The sequence below is a fragment of the Dermacentor albipictus genome, chromosome 1 (assembly GCF_038994185.2).
Source record: "Dermacentor albipictus isolate Rhodes 1998 colony chromosome 1, USDA_Dalb.pri_finalv2, whole genome shotgun sequence".
Classification (NCBI taxonomy): domain Eukaryota; kingdom Metazoa; phylum Arthropoda; class Arachnida; order Ixodida; family Ixodidae; genus Dermacentor; species Dermacentor albipictus.
Window position 1 is genome coordinate 282,865,168 of NC_091821.1, and position 17,681 is coordinate 282,882,848.

The window sequence follows — 17,681 nt, forward strand, 5'->3', positions numbered from 1 at the left end:
TAAAAAAAGGATAACACATATTTTTAATGAATAAAAACAATCAAAAGAATTAGTGCCACACCAGCAATGAAAACTGCAAACTGATAGGTGCAAAACAAAAACAGTTTGTTAGGTATGTAGTGATGTCATTGGGCTGTGCAATAAACCACCAGGATTGCCATATCTCCAGGCCAAGGTGTCTTTCATTGAAAGAAAGTTTAAAAAGGTGTTAAAATGTTCGTTTATTGCAAACTTTTTAAAACTATTACCAGATCATCCAGCCTAAGTCGGCGTTTCAAACTTTTCTGGTATTTTGCACAGGTTTGTGTATAAAAAAAACTGTACACAAGATTTTTTACAGAAATGTGTGTAAGAAATGTTATCAATGTTCGTGTAGCAAAAAACTGTGGGAAATGAAGCTTTAAAATAGACAAGCCTGAAATTTTGAAATTAATGTCCAGGTATGAAACCAAGTTTTGATATGGCTAAAACCCAGCAAGCTCGTTGATTGATTGGTCTATCCTGGGAAATGTGTTATTTTGCGCCTTTATTTTTCACCAGTGTTGTGTTTCCCTTGTAGACTTGTAAGCCATGCTCCTTAGATGGTTGTTGGTTCCCAGAGAACTTTTCTGCAAACCTTGCATTTGTGTTATACTTTTCCTTGAGTGAAGAAATACTGTTCTCACGATGAAGATGAATAATGCTTACCTGCTGCCCTGTGCTTGTGTGAGGACCTTAGGTGTAGCTGCAGTTTTCCTTTTTTAGGTCCGTCTTTGGAACACATAATTTGCCTAAACACTACTACAAGTTTGTTTTGGGCATGCTTGTCTGACTAGCCTGAGGTCCAAGAGGTAAACAAACAAGCAGATGATGAAGTATGTGCAATGTAAACAAACCAGCACAGCAGATGACATGCAGCTCGCTAGTGAACTAATCCAAGAACACTATTTACCATGAAGCACTCATATAAATGTCTTAGATCCAAACCTAAATTGAATCAAATACCTGCGCGTATCATTAGAATTGGTAAAATTGCGCACATTCTGACAGGGTTCATGCTGGTCCTTGAAACCCTTGAAAACCCTTGAATTTGAAAAGATCGTTTTCAAGGCCTTAAAAGTCCTGGAATTTTTGCAGATCCTTAAAAATCCTTGAATTTCCTACATTTTTATTTTTAATAAACTTCCAGTGATTGTATTTGAGAAAATTTCAACCCTCCTGAATTCTCACTGCGATTTTGTTAAAAATATGGTGTAAGTTTCGTACAAAGTCAAGTAAGCATGTGCTTGGCGGACACTTGTGAATGTCTGGCCACAATGACACTGGCTTGCTCACTGTCTCCTCTCGCCCATTTCCTGTGCTACTTTCCAGTTGAGTTGCGAAATGGCAGCCACTGTATGTGCGGTTTGCGCGGTCAGTGCCTCCTCTCACGTGGCCGAATCGGGACATCTTGAGCATGTTTAGTGCTTGCGTGTGTGGTTGTATCGTCACGTTTTGTGTACGTGTAACACTTATGTGTGGGTGTGCGGTTTGATCGTGATGTTTTGTGCACGTGTTGCGCTCATCTGTGCATGTGCGGTTGTATTGCGAGATTTAGTGCACATGTAGCACTTGGGTGTGTGTGTACAGCAGTATCGTGACATTTTGTGCACCTGCAGTGTAGTGTGCACCAGTAAACGCGCGTGCCAACATTGCCCGGAAAATGCAAATTTCAGCGGTCGTGGCTGAACAACGACAACTACCGAGAGTGGCTTGCACCGGACATGTCAAATCCGCACAAGGTAAAATGCAAAGTTTGCTGTAATTGCTTTTGACAGTTACCTGCCATGGGCGGGAGTCGGCACTAAAAAGCCACTAAAAAGTGCAAAGCATAGAGAGCACATACAAGCCACCGGGAGTAGCTGCATGGTAAGGAGCTTCCTGACGATATCTGAATGTCAAGCAAATAAACCACAGCCAGGACCATCGCAGTCATCAAACTTGATGGATGCATGCAAGAAGCATGAACTTGTGACGGATGCAGAAATTTTTGTGGACATTGAAGGTTATAAAATCGCACTATTCATATCATTCGTCATCACAGATGAATGAATTGTTTCAGAGGATGCTTCCAGACAGTGAGGTGGCACAATCTTTCACATGCGGAGAGCTGAAGTGCTTGTATATTGCATGCCATGGTTTGAGGCCATTCTTGCTTTCCTCTCTGTGGTGGGAGATAGAGAAAAGCGACTGCTATATTGTCTTGTTCGGCGAGTCTCTGAATGAGAATTGCCAGCAAAAGCAAATGGATGTTCATCTAAGGTACTGGGATGCATCACAGTTGGTCACCGTACGCTACTTCACATCTGTGTTTATGGGCCATGCCAGGGCTGAAGATCTGCAAGAAAAACTACTTGGTGCTTTAGAATCACTTCTGTTATGTAAAATAGTGCAAGTATCAATGGACGAACCCAATGTGAATCTCAAGGCATTCAAAGGCCTGCAGGAGCACCTACAGAAGAACTACCAGGTGAGGTGCTTAGACTAGGGCAGCTGTAGCTTGCACACTATGCATAATGCCTACAAGGCAGATCTTGCAGCAAGCAAATGGAGCTTGGACATTTTGCTCTCAAGTATGAGCAGGCTGTTTTTTGATGCACCTGCCCAGAGAGAAGTCTTTGTAGCTGTCACCGGACCAACTCCATTTCCTCTCAAGCTCTGTGCACATCGGTAGATTGAGAACGCCCCGGTGATAGAGCGTGTTCTGCTTCTCTGGCCTGACGTCAAAGAGTATGTGGAAGGGGCAAGAAACAAGGAAGTGAACCTTCCCAAGCGTGCTTCTTTTCAGAATGTTTGTGACTTTCACTGTGACCCACTAGTGGTAGCAAACCTCAAGGTTGTACTTCCTATTGCGAGGACCCTCCAGCCATTTCTGACACACTTTCAGACAGATGAGCTAGTTATGTTCTTTTTGGAAAAGGACCTTGAAAATATTGTCAGAAAACTGCCAACAAACTTTCCCAAGTCTTCTGTTCTCTGTTCATCAGTGGGATTCACTGGCCTCCTGAAGATTGACTTTGAAGATTTAAACAACCATGTGCCACTCGAGAAGATAGATGTTGGTCATACAGCCAAGCAACTTCTTCAAAGCCTCAAAGTAAGTGTGAAAGCCACATTTGCGTTTCGCATGCAGTGCAAGGAGTTCCTTCTAAGTGCCACAAAAAAGATCCTGGAGAAGAGCCCCCTGCGATATCCCACTGTGAGAGGCCTCTCTTCACTAGACCCCAGGCAGATGTCATCGAAGCCGGATGAGTGTCTGGAAGGCTTAAAGGGCCCCTGAAACGGTTCGGACAAATTTTGTAGGCGCGTAGGGTACAGCTTAAGTAGAACATTCGCACTACAATTTAAGTGAAGCGTTACGTATTAATGGAGCTGCAAGCGATTAGAAGTTACCCTCCTCCCTAGCTATGCTTTTCCTCCTCAACTCGCTCGCCGAGCGAGCGGCGCTAAGCTCCGCCTTCACTGGTTCAGCGTCACGATGCGACGTCACATCGCTCACTTCCGGTTGTTTAGGAGCACGCCCCCTCCCGCGCGAGACCTCTCCGCTAGCCGCTTGGCCGTCGACCGAGAGCTATCGAAGCAGCGTGCGTTGCGAGCATTCTGTCGTAGCACCGAACGTGTCCGGTACTCCGCTAAAAACAGGCAAGCTGGTCATTTCGGCAAATTACTGGAGGCATAAACTCAAGCTGATGAAGGAACTTTAGCGTAGACGTACGTGAGCAGCCTGATCGGTCTGCACGGTCCAGACACTTGCTGGCGCAGCGCTTAACCAGTCAAACAAAGCGCTAATATTGCTCTAACCAAGTGTAAAGCATTTTAAACATTTATAAATCACCGTGTTGATGATTACACTCCTGCGAAAAATACACACCAGCAGCAAAGAATACACTTCGTTGCTGCTACTGTGTATGGTTGAACTTTGTGCCACCAGGTGGCTGCACCGTGCAGACCGTTCACATTTGCCCTTCTGCTCATCTCGTGGCTCATCCCGGCACAGTCAAGCGGCCAGACCCTGTCCCCTTGCGCTTGCGTTTGCCCTAATACTGGACTCGCGATTTGCAGGTCGCTAGGTTTGCAGTCCACAAAGCAACAAAGTCGAATCATAGTGCTCGCGAAAAGACTGAGACCGACTCTGACCGCGGAGCTCTCGTCAAAACGGAGTACGTTGTAACACAAGCAGACGACACTTGCTGTATGCCGGAAGTGCTGAAGTGTACTAAAAAACTATTCTTGTGTATTCTCTTCGGGTTATTTTCTTTTTACAAAAACAAAGTAACTAACATTCCAACTATTACGAGCATCATTTGTTCACCATAAAGTTGAAAAAATTATCAACCACGCGCCCTGGTCAGCCAATCAGATAGCTCGCCCATGTGACGTAATATGGGTTATTTGCATCATATGGGTAGGGGCGGCTTAAAATTCCGCCGAGCAGTGCGCTGCGATCGGTAGCGATGGGTATTTTTAAAACCTTATAATAAATTACACGCTTTACGCAGAGCACTTAGATGCATCAATTAATGATCAGAAGAACCTACTCTAACGACTCAGTACGTTTGTAGAAAATCGCCAAAATCGTTTCAGGGTCCCTTTAAAGAAAGTTCTGGATGTACTCATTTCAGCAGAGAGAATCCATGAGCATTCAAGGGATACTGTGCTTGCACAGTTAATTCAGCTGCTACAGGAGCGGAAACATGAGTTCCATCTATATGAAAGGAGCTCACGTGCACTTGACAAATTTTTCTATAAACGTTTTAAAGGTTGGCTCAGCATATGCCGAGTTTTGGAGGGTCGGAAAACTGCTGCTTACACTTAGTCATGCCCAGGCAAGTGTAGAGAGAGGATTCAGCGTGAATCGCCAGGTTTCAGTAGAGAACATGAAAGAAGTGTCTCACATTTCACAGCTCATTATCTGTGATGCTGTACGCGTAGCAGGTGGCATTTTCAATGTGCCCATCACTAAAGAATTGAGAGCATCTGTGGCTTCTGCGAGGAACCAATACCGTGCCTTTTTGGAAACAGAAAAAGCAGGAGCGTGAAGGTGCGGAACAGAGGAAGAAACGCTGCATTGATAAAGAGATTGAAACTCCCGGAAGGAAGAAAAAGAAACTAGAAGCCGTTGTTGCAGAATTGACAGCTTCAGTAGACTCATATGCAGAGAAAGCGGAGGCAACCAGTGACTCGACTTGCATAATGAAGTCAAACAGCTTAAGGAAGACTGCCAAGAGCAAGCAGCAGGAGATCTAGGACATTGACGTGAGAATCAGGAGAAGCAAAATGAGGCCTTCTAAGGACTCGGGGAGTGTTTGTTGCTTGGTTGATCTGCTTTAGCAAATAAATGTTTGCATCTTCTAGCATTGCCATTTGTTGGGCGTGTTGGTAAACTGAAAGCATATTTAGCGCCAGCAAACAAGGACGGAAGGGAGACGACACCACAATGCGCTAACTTCAACAACTTGATTTTCAGGAAATACACCTATATGACCATTGCACAGTGGCGCCACCTCATCCACATCTTGCCCATCGAAATCACTTTTGTGTCCACCCGGCTAGCCATTTTCTTAAGTTTGTGTGCCATTCTATGCAGGTAGGGCATTACAGCTACCTTCCTTCTGCGTTTCGTCCCTTGATTGGATCATTCGGGAAGGTTATCAGCAGCAAGGTTTCCGGAATCGGTGCAAGCTTCGGTCGTAGAGGGGCTGCTAAAAAGGTGCAGGTCGGATAGCACAATTCGAGACGCGGCAAATCAAGGGACGGAACAAGGCATCTTCGCAATGTTTACTATGCCCAAAGAACCAGTTAGCAACATCGACATGTTTGCACATCGCAAAATATGAGGAGTGAAGGAAGAACTCAACACAGGCGCTGACTTCAACTGATTTTTATTTGTGAAATCGCCAGAACTATATACCTGAGCAAAAGTAATAAAAAAATAATGAAAAAGCAATTTTTGCATTAAGTCACACATGTACCTGCAGTAATCTTGCGAAATCCTGCAGTAATCTTGTGAAATCTTGGAGTAATCTGTGCGAAATCTTGTGTACGCACAGCTTGAAGAAGATAGGCAGTAAAGTAGATGTTAAAGTTCTTTTTTCTGCCCCGGAAAAAAATTATCCGTGCTCTGTAGGCGTGTGAATTCTCATGTCACACAACAAAATATTTGCAATCCTAACCATAGGAAGCAGTTTGGAGCATGCGCCCTGGGTGTGGTTTACATGATTCCCTTGGCTTTCAGAAAGAAATATGTTGGCCAAGCAGGCAGATGTTTAAATGAGCAATTGAAAGAGCATTTTTACAATGTTTATACCGCCGTGCAAGGTCATCTTGGCATTCACTGCAGTGATTGCCATTGTTACCCTGAATTTGAAAACTGCATCGTAACTTCCAAACACCGAGAACAGCTTATACGTGAAATCATAGAGGCTGACAAGATATAGCGGCTGGGCGACCTTTGCATCAGCATGGCGTCTATTGCCCTCACAAAAAACGAAATCAAGTATCTGGCTGTGATGCAATAGGGGTTCATGTGTGACTTACTGCAAAAGTTGCTTTTTCATTATTTTTTTCATTACTTTTGCTCATGTATATAGTTCTGAAGATTTCGCAAATAAAGATCAGTTTAAGTCAGCACCTGTGTTGTGTTCTTCCTTGAGTCCTCGTCTTTTGCGCTGTACAAACATGTCGATATTAAATCACCAACTCGCCCAAGCTTCCACCTTATCAGTTAGCAACGTTTTCAAGTAAATGTACAATAACCTGGTCATAAGAGTGTACTGTGTAAAAAAAGTGAATTTGCTCTTGATTGTCACCTTGTGAGGTTGTACTCATGTGCTGCTTTCATAATGCGAGGAATTTGTGCTTTTTTTGGTGAGCTGCTGGTCAAGGTATATTGAGTAGCAATTGAAGGGAATGTAGATAAGGAAATACAGGGTATGACTATGTTTGCCATGTTTATGCGAGGATCCATGCATATCATATGATCCCTTAATACAATCTCACATACTGAAAGCCAGATCAACCAAGTGGTCAGTGACATGCAGAAAGCTGAGACAAAGAACAGCAAAAACAAGTAAGCCAGCCTGTTTATCTAGGTGTTGTAGTGATTTGACTGTGGCACTCTCTGGTCTCTTGCCAGGGATGTGTTTGACAAACTGAAGGCAGACATTCGTCTCATGAAAGAAGAACTCACAGCTCTGGAACGTTCTAAACAGCCAAAGGTGAGCAGCACTTACTTTTATGTCTTCACTGGTTGGTGATATTAGCAATGAAATCCTTATGGAGTGCTGCACACAGATATCGGAATGTGGTGCATTGTGTGTGCATATCCTTAAAGTTCAGATTATGTATAACGCAGCTAATGGGGTGGCTACAAGGTGGTTTGGTGCCGACTGATGTGCCATCCGAGAAATTTGACGTCATCATCATCAGCCTGGTTACGCCCACTGCAGGGCAAAGGCCTCTCCCATACTTCTCCTACTACCCCAGTTATGTACTACCGTATTTACTCGCATAATGATCACACTCGTGTAATGATCACACCCCTGAATTTTGTCGCCAAAATTAGGTTATTTTTATTTCCAGTGTAATGATCGCACCCCGAACTTGCCGCAGTGATTTGTCGTGTGCCAAGCATAGCTAATAATGATCGCACTTACCATCTGTCCAATGCTACGCGAACGATTCTTGAAGACGTACCAAGCGGTCTGCACGCACCAAACATTTTTAAGCAGATGCCCCATTTGATTACTTTCATCACTTTCCGCACTTCTATGGGGAAAAAAAAAAAAAGTTACAACCAAACTTGCCTTGGCTTTATTTCTTCTAGGCTTCGTAATGGTTTTGGCCAACAACGACAAAAAAGGCGCCTTTCGATTCTTGTCGTTTGCACTCGTGGGCACGCAACAAACCGCGAGCGGCAGCGATAGTGGCCACGTTTACACCGATACGTTAGAAGTGTACCCTATTCATACACTGACGCTTGTTACACAGCTAAGATATTTGCCCACCCTTAGCGGAAACGTGCTGTATTAGGATAGTAGTGAAGACAGATGCTGCAGTATCGTAGCACGCCGGCCATGCGTTTCTATGTCACTGGCAGCTAAGCGCGCCCATCTGTTTCTGTCCCCTCAAAGTGTACATGGCTACGTTATTGCCGCAAACTTGCCAATATTAACGATAATATTCGTCACTGATACGGACGAAACTGTTTCAATGCACGTAATGTACTCACGAGAAGAAGAAAAAAAAAAAAAACCCGCGTTCGGCACGTTCGGCTTGCTCTGCTGGCCACCATTTTTGTTTTGGTGTCCCGCACCCGCATCCCACAGCATACGCATACGCGGGACGGAAAATTTTTTTTTCTTTTCGTGGGAAATTTAACCAGCGTAATGATCGCGTGCCTGAATTTGCGTCAATTTTTCTGACAAAAAAGTGATCATTATGTGAGTAAATATGGTAATTGTGGCCATGTTGTCCTTGTAAACTCCTTAATCTCATCCACCCACCTATCTTTCTGCTGCCCCCTGCTACGCTTCCCTTTCCTTGGAATCCAGTCCGTAACCCTTAATAACCATCAGTTATCTTCCCTCCTCATTACATGTCCTGCCCATGCCCATTTCTTTTCCTTGATTTCAATTAAGATGTCACTAACACATGTTTGTTCCCTCACTCAGTCTGCTCTTTTCTTATCCCGTAACGTTACACCCATCATTCTTCTTTCCATAGCTCGTTGCGTCATCCTCAATTTGAGTAGAACCATTTTCCTAAGCCTCCAGGTTTTTGCCCCGTACGTGAGTACTGGTATGACACAGCTGCTATACACTTTTCTGAGCAATTGGTACAGCAGTTAAATCTTGTGAGCATTCGTAATCTCAGTTACAAGTGACCCAAACTCCTAGGTGCACCATTTGTTTTTCTTAGAAGTATTTGGACTCAGTGTAGCCCTAGAAAACGAGCATTCAGTAGCCCTGCACATAGCAGCTGCCTTTGGAGTGCAGGACATTTCCGGGCCCATAATTTCTCCCTAGAGTTGCTCCTTACAGAACAAACAAGTGTGTGAGTATATAAGCCTGGCGTTATGTCCCTAGTTGGCAAAAGATTCGTGCCACGAAGATCTTCCCTACTAAAAAATATTCAGACCTCTCCATTCAATGGAGTGATGGCAACAGTTCCACAAATGACAGCTGAGATGAACTTGATGTGTACCTGTCATCTGTAACATCACACGAACTTATTTTGGTGAAGAAAGGATATCTGAGACTTGCCTTGCCAAGGGAATACAGCATAGATTACTTATAATGTAAGTTGCCGCAGTCGTTGTAAGTGGTACTGCACCATAACCAAAACAACATTTTTCAAAGGCGCTGTGCACGTGCAAAACCTGTAGACCAAGCAGTCGCTTGTGTCGGAGAATTTAGGCATATGATTGGTATGTGCCCTTACTTTTGTTGTCAAGTGGCTCCTCTGCTTTCTAAGCGCAGTAGAGTCACTGCAAAACACTTCATTGACTGCATCAAACTGCGACTTTGGCCGCTGACTCCCGACAAGATGACGCTGGTTAGGCCTAGCAGGCGAGGATGTCAGGCGGCATACCATTGCTGGAAGCTTGCCCTTGATATACATTCACACTATAGACGAATACATGTTTCTCTGGCATGAGATCACATGTACATGTTGCCGCGTGCATGTGACAGCAGTTTGCCTCAAGGAAGGTTTGCGGGCTATCAGCCGGCACCTACCACGAATGCGTATAGGAAATGTTTGTAAATGCACGTACTGGCAGGAAAGGGGAAAGCTAGTGTGTCCACAACGTTCCAAAGTGATGAATTTGCGGAACACAGTTTAAACTCACAGTGTCGCGAAGGTCGCTCAGGCAATAACTACACTTCACAACACTGTGCATGGTGACGAGTGAACTTGAAACACTCTCGCAGCATCGACTGACTTTTTTCACAGTGCTGGAATTGTAAAAAAAAAAACAAGAAATTGATTTTGCTGTCGAAATTCATTTTTCCGGTCTGCCTGATTATACAGGCATCTTTGGAACCCTGTCCGTGTTAGAAAAAATCAGTCGGCAACTGTATTTATGCTCCTTACACGAAATAGAGAGCCAAAGAGTGGCAATGTGCATGCGTTGGGTGTGGACTGTGCGCCGCTGAAAAGCAGCCGGAGCAAGAGGCTTCCGGCGTCTCCATATACCCATGTAGCCAGCACGGTGCTGCCAAATTTGTACGGTTGTTCCTTGTACGGTCGCTTGCGTCTCCTCCGCCTCTCTATCGCCCTCGTTGCTTGTTCAAAAAGGCGGTTGCGGCGAGGGATTTCCCAGCAAGCGCATTATAACAGGTATTTCGTCTCACGCAGCTGCACTATAAGAGGTATGCGTATACATTGAGTTTTATTCGAAGATAAACGGGAGTCTGAGAGACAGCATTATATCAGGTCCTGTACTATAAGCGGGTACATTATAAGTGGTCCGAGTTGTATTCTAGCCACTATTGGGTCAGAAGAAAATGAAACTTGAGTGCCACCTGATTTTGGAGCGTGAGATGATTTACTGTTTTTGCAGAAATAGTTGTGGCAGCTAATGTGCCACGACAGCACAGCTGCTACAACAACAAGTTATACGACAAACAGCAATTGCAAGCGATTGCTGTTTGTCGTACAATTTCTTGAGCTGGCTAGGTATGTTTGTAGTGTCAAAGCGAGCCGTTTCTCACTGCTGCAAGCCTGGTAAGACAGTAATATGAATTAAGTGGCTCATGCACACAGCAAGGGATCTAAAAGAGTGGGCATTCTAAGGTGGCCGGATCAAACAGCGAATAGAGTCATTGTGCGGTTGAAATGCAGGAGCGCAGCCTGGCTAGCCTCGACTCGAGCCTGAAGTCAATGGAGTCAACCGAGCAGTCCCTGCGTTCAGAGCTGCAGCAAGACCTCCTGACACAGCTTTCAGTTGCTGACCAGCAGGAGGTAGACCGGCTCAACGATGAAATTCGCCGTCTCACCCAGGAAAACAAGGAGGCCTTCAGTGAGCGCATGCGGGTGCGTTGTTGCATTCCACCTCTTCACTTAAGCTATTAAGCTAGGCATCTGGCAGCTATTCATATTTGCAGAAGCTAATTTCATTTCTAGGTAGGCTTTTCTTCATGTCGCCTCTATAGGCAAGCTATTGCTCTTCTCGAGTACACTTTCGCATAAACCAGACTATTGCTGCAGTTGTGTTGTCATGCTATGGCTTATTTTGCACATCACTGAAAATCGGCACTAAAGTTAACATACAGAACATGTTGTTTTCAAACAATACATACGTAATTTCCAATGTTTGTATTTCATACCCTCTATTTTAAAAACTTTATTTTTTTATTTTGTTTGTGTGTGTTTCCTTTTTTAAATGTTGTGGATTCCGGGAGACGGAAGACAGTTTCACACCAAAGCACACATTTGTAATTAAAGAAGAAGCACGATTAGAGGTGTGTGAATACGAATAGTAGATTTTGAATCAAATCAAGAAAGAAAAAAGCCGTATATTGAGTCGGACATCAAAAATATTTCCACAAAATTTAATGCTTAATAATTTTGGGCTAGAAAATACGGTGCTGCAAATGCCTGGGAGTCTCCTAGCATTCCATAACAAGAATTTAGAAGGTGTAGGGTAGCAAACTAGACAAGTCTGGTGAACCTCCGTGCTATTCCTTCCTCCCTGCTCTCTAGCAAGCTTTCAGTAACATAGGTACATAAATATGAAAATATACAGTGCGATCTACTCACATTAATGGGAATAACAAATTGGTATGCTAGCACTTGTTACAGCTCAGTTCTTGTATATGAAGGTGGGGAAAATGTTAATTTATCAATAGAAATTTTGTTGAATAGATAGAAGTGCTTTGTTTCCTCTGACACTAATGAATTAGCGATTTTCTGTTGTATGGAATATCAATGAGGTTCTCAGTTTAATGGTGAACCTCTGTTTTGCGGCAACCTTTTATTTATTGCATAGGAAGTTTAGCTTTCAATAGATTAAATGCCAAAAGTGATGGCAGACAAGAAAAAATACAGACAGGATAAGGCGCTACTTACAACTGTTTATTGAAATGACAGGTGGCTGATTATATAGCCATGAGGAGAGGAGAACGAAAAAAGAGGGACACTGAATATGTGAATGCGCATGTGCGAGAACACTGAAGATAAAGGGAATCACGCTTAATCTAAATATAAAACTTATCTAAAAACATGCTTTCATTCGTGTATATATTCAAAGACGGGGTACTGACACAGTTGTCCCCTCTTCTCTTAAACTCGTTGGCCTCCAACAATTCACGCGCAACAGAATCTTTACTTTTATACATGATTGTTGTACCATGAAGCCTCGCTTCACATACCCGTTCATGAACGGGTATGGGTTCATGAACGGGTATGTGAAGCGAGGCTTCATGATACGACAATCATGTATAAAAGTAAAGATTCTGTTGCGCGGTTTAAGGTTAGTATCATGCTCGCAGCGGCGTGAACCACTTAATTTCCTGGCATTTCGCAGTGGCCGGGAACCCACCATACCTTAGTTTCGACTGTGTGTATTGTGTGCAGCCTCTTGCTTGCCTCTGCTACCTTCCTTGTGAGCGATGGGGTCAATGTGGGGGGGCATGTAATACACGTAATATGCGCACCGCAGCCTGACTGTTGATATATACAGCATAGACCGCTTATAGCACAAGTTGCTGGAATTGCCATTGCCTGCACTATAACCAAAACAACAGCTTTCGAAGGCTTTCCCGCATCCCGCAAGATCCCTGCATTCCCTGTGTTTAAGCTGAACTAGAGTAGTATATGTGCACAAAGTGCACTGGAAGTGCAAGTTATGTCTGCTAGGCATGGCACCACCCCTGTCGCAGTTAACTGAGCTTCACTGCTTATTGGAGACAGCAAGTGCGCGTGAACATGGGCTCGTGTTAGGATCTCGAAAAAAAATTTAAAAATCAAAGCCCCTTTCTTAAAGTAAGATGGTTGAACAGCAGGCTACCCAGACGAACTGTATATATCTGCATACCATTACATGTGTCAGGCAATGCATTCCCGGCCGTCACTATATATAGGCCGCGGGTACAGCGAATGGCAGACGAAGAGGCTGCCGTATGCGAATGCAAGCATACAGTCATCCGTGAAAGTGTAAGTCTGTGCGTGTAATCAATGGCTACATGATCTAAAATAAAGGCTAAGCAACTTAAATGAAATGTGTCTTCATTCAACTTCAACGTTCAAAAAATACAATCCTAAACAAGCAATGAAATCACTTATGTGTAGCAGCGGGTCGCTCAGCCTTTCTTGGGTTTTTTGCATGGTTGTTGGCTTTGGACTTTGACTTTGATTCAGTTTGCATTGGGGGAAAGCTTCACATTCAACCATCTTTCTTTAAAAAGGGGTCTTTGTTTTTTCTTTTTTGTTCACTCTTTGCAGCCTTGGCCATTTTTCGTCACGGCGCAGTTTTGCCAAGGGCACTGCCAGCATAGACTATAGACGCCTAAGGCTTTTGTCCTAATAATTTTTTTAACCCTGTGAGAGTCGATTTTTCTCGCTATATGCGACCGCCCAGGGTCGATTTTTTTTTTTTTGCAAATTACAATTCTTCTTGGGGACTTATTTCGAAAAAAGAATGTACGTAATTTTTCTAGGGTGACTGTAAAGTGAGAAAAAAATATTTAGCGTTGGTAACTATTTACTCTTTATTCATGAATAACAACAATAAAAAAGCAAATAAAGTTATAAGAATTTAAAATTTCAAGCATTGTTATACAAATAGTTCAAAGCTTTGAAAATGCGCACACAAGACTGTTTCGTAACCCTCAGCTGTTCCTGCTCTTACACTAATATTTACCTCCATAGCGTAATCGAACTGCATAAGTGCGCGCACTCAGGAAAACTGTGTGGTTATATGCCCGTCAAAAAAGCAAGACATGTGACAAACTTCCGCTAATCTTCATCTTACCGCCAACCAAAGGCAATTAGTTTTCGTGAGTTGACATGTGAGCGAAGACCCTTGAATGTCAATGCCCAGAGCTTGAATGGCGTCTAAGCCCAGAAGAGAAGTGCCTTGGTTCGTGATGTGAAATGTAACTACTGCAGCCTTGTTGTGGAACTTGACGAGCACGGAGAAATGTCCTGAATGCAGAATTTTTTGCTGCAAATAGTTCTTGAGTCGAAGACTCGAAGGAGATAAGGGAAAAACCTTGAAATATGCTTCGTACAGGGAGCTGCCCATCAGCGACACCATAGCTTCTGTATCCACGAGCAACTTGAGTGTAGTATTTGCAATGAGGACTTCAACATGAATTGTTGCCGGACGGAAATTCGGTGCTCGAATTGTAAGCACAAACGGAACTGTAGAGGCTGATTTTGTATCAGCGTTAACGGAAACAAGCTGCGTTCGAGCAGAAGACTGTCGCTGCGTTCGGTTCCTCGAACGGCAAACCGAAGCGTAATGTCCCACTTTTCTGCACGCACGGCAAGTAACATGCTTTGCCGGACAGGCTGGATCAGATGCGATGTGGTGAGGTGAACCACATCGGTAACGATGGGGTGCGAACTCTCGACTGGCTTCGCAGAGTTCGGGCCAAGCGTCACGTTGGCCGGCCGCTCGAGGATGCGACTGTCCGCCACACCGTTGATCGTCATCTTGAAGGCGCCGGGTCGAGGGAGAAGGGTGGCGGGGACTGCCATCTTGCGCGCCCGGGCGAGGAAGGAGATGGCTGGCGACGCCATCTTGGCGTTGCGTCGAGACGCACTGAACAGACGAGCTGCTGAAAACTTGAAGTTCCTTGTCAACTTGCTCCACGCTTCGTCCGATTTCCTCAGCTTTCTTGAGTGTGAGGGACGATCCTTTGTATAGTATCCGTTCTCGTACTCTTGTTGATGCGACGCCTTGGAGGATTTGGTCGCAAAGAGACTCATCGTGCCAAGCACCGAACGCACAAGCAGGCGCTAGCGTTTGTAGCGCGGTGACGAAGTCCTGGAAGGTTTCCCCAGGTAGTTGCTTCCTGTCCCGGAAGATAATGTGGTGCACCAGGGGATCGGAGCTTTCTTCGTAGTGCTGGTTGAAGATGCGAAGAATGTCTTCGAACGTAGTGGCCGTCTGGTCCATTTGCGACGCGAGGTCATAGTAGAGGCGCTGCCCCTCAAAGCCTAAATTACTCAGTAAAATGGCTTTCTTCCTCTCGTCTTGTAATGCTTCGCATCCGGTCGCCTGAAGAAACGTGCAGAAAGAAAGTTTCCATGTGAGCCACAGTACTGAAGGAGTACCGGGTAATGCAAGGAAAGGCGGCATGGGGGGTGCGAACGCCATGCTGGGCACCGAGAACAAAGGCGGGGGAGTTGTGGTGGACGACGTCGAAGTGGACGTAGCGTCTTGCATGCTGGAAGCAGGGGAGCAGCAGAAGTAGAAAAGCAAGGGGACGTAAAAAGTAAAGTGAGTGGTTTACCTCGTCGCCAGTTTGTTGTAGCTTCGACAGGGTGGCCAGACGAAAGGTTTACGGCATGAGGCCTAAACGGCCGGGGGCACGCAGCGCCGCAAGAAAGAGCCGGACTGCTTCAGTCGGGGACCAGACAAAGAATGAATGTTTATTTCATTGGAGACAACTTACAACGTTTGGCGCCGAGTGGCGCCCTGACGTAAACGACCCAAACCGAAACCAGAAGTTAACACAGGTTATCACAGTTACCATGTCGTCTGGTTGGCCTCTCCCAGAAGCTTCTCTCTCGCTACGCAGGGCCTTGTGAAGTCCTACGTCAAGTTAACGAAGTCAATTACGAGATCGCGTTGTTACAGTTTCATCCATCCTCAAGTCCGCCGTCTGTTGACATCGTGCATGTTTTGCGGCTGAAGCCATACTTCCCTCGCAGTTGTTCGCCTACCATGCGCTGAGACGGCGCTTCACCATTTGGGGGCCCTGTTACGGAAGGATGAACGAAGAGAGAAAGAAGAAGATAGCGAGATGCTAGCTGCTGCGGGTTGTTGGGGATCAGCCATCTTAACTACTCAGACTCATTTTCTGTATATATTGTAAATATAATCTTCTATTCTCACAACATCCCCGTAAAACACACACACACGCACACGCACACACACACACACAGTCGAACTTGACTATGTCGGAGCCATTTGCATCTAATTATCCTGTATGTCGAACAATTTCTGAGCACAGTATACTAGTGCCACGCGGCTGCATTCCGATGGGGCCGAAATGCGAAAACACCCGTGTGCTTAGATTTAGGTGCACATTAAAGAACCCCAGGTGGTCTAAATTTCCGGAGCCCTCCACTACGGCGTGCCTCATAATCAGAAAGTTGGTTTGGCACGTAAAACCGCATAATTCATTCATTCAAGCACAGTATAGTTATAGTGAGAGTATATAGCAAAAGTTACGCTTACGTCGAACAAATATGAAACATCAAGCGGCACAAAAGTGCCCCCAGAAGTTGGCTTTCCCTCGTGGTGGCACTGTGTCGTGTCAGGCGAGTCTGCACCCTCCTGGCAAAAAATGATCCTGGCCCTCCTGCAGCGCTTGCTCAGACAGCTTATTGGGGGCTCTTGTGCCCTCGTCATGCAAGCCGTGGAAGTTTGAATCGGCTCGCTGCTTCTTGTTCATTGTGTTTGCACCTTACGGCCTTTTTCTAGCAGTGTTGCCATGATGGCTAGTGCGAAGTGGCAGAACTTGCCTTGCTGTGAAGCTCAAAATCATAAACCGAGTCGAATGTGGTGAGAATTCGGATGTTGCCGCAGCAGACGAGATTCCAAAGAGCACTCTCAGCACAATCTTGAAGAATAACGATGAGAAATGGGCTAAAGCGGACAAATGGCCCGGTGCCCGTGGTGTCCGGCGTGTACGCATGACGGTGTATAAGACATCGAAGTGGCCCTGTACAAGTGTTTTATTCGAAACTGCTCCAGGCGTGTTGGCTTCCGCGTGCCCAGGGATGACTGAGATTTCTGATGAGTGTGACGAAGCCATTGCCAATGTTGCCGAAGTTCGGAGCGGGCTGTCAGAATTTCTGGAAGCCGTTGACGGATCAATGATAGACGAGTTTGTGAGTGCGGATTATGGTGTCGCGACCACGGGAGAGCCCAAAAATGAAGATTACATTGCCGACATCGTACCGAGCACAAGTGAAAGCGAGCACAATGAAGAAAGCAACGACTATCCTTCGCCCACATCCTCTAAGGTGATTGGTGCACTCGCACTAGTCTAGCACTTCATTGCGAATATGAAAAGTTGTGGACTCAGCTGCTCCGACTGTTTAAACAATGTGGAGTGCGTGCTGTCGCAGGCAGCAAAGTTGCCCAAGCAGAAGAAGATACAGGGCTATTTCATGGTTAGCTAAGCTAGTTTCATCAATAAAGTGCTTTTAAATGGTATGTGCTTTTATGAAGTCCAGTTCTTTAGCAGGCTTTTGTTGAATTATGCCCTGTATAGAACTGATAGGCGTTATTTTGCGAGTTCAATGTAACCGGGTTTGACTGTATATATCTATATCTATTGCAAATTACCATTGCATTAAGAGAAAGCTTGTAATTGTGTCTGTCAGGTAATTTTATTACCAGCCATACAAGTGATTATCTATGATGCATGGTGAACCATGGTGGATCAAAAAATTATTTGAATATATACCCTGAAATAAAT

General features: G+C 44.9%; 1 protein-coding gene across 5 annotated transcripts in view; it reads left to right on the top strand.

Moving 5' to 3' along the window:
• Positions 1–17,681, top strand: part of SMC3 (structural maintenance of chromosomes 3) — a 573,351-nt gene that overhangs the window by 296,803 nt on the left and 258,867 nt on the right. For all 5 annotated transcript variants that reach the window (XR_011511201.1, XM_070531360.1, XM_070531363.1 and 2 more), the window contains exons 19-21: positions 7,018–7,087; positions 7,154–7,235; positions 10,864–11,055. Coding sequence is in view for 4 of the 5 variants with exons in the window: in XM_070531360.1 (XP_070387461.1) it covers positions 7,018–7,087; positions 7,154–7,235; positions 10,864–11,055 (344 nt within the window). In the remaining variant the exon portion in view is untranslated. The remainder of the gene's footprint in view (positions 1–7,017; positions 7,088–7,153; positions 7,236–10,863; positions 11,056–17,681) is intronic.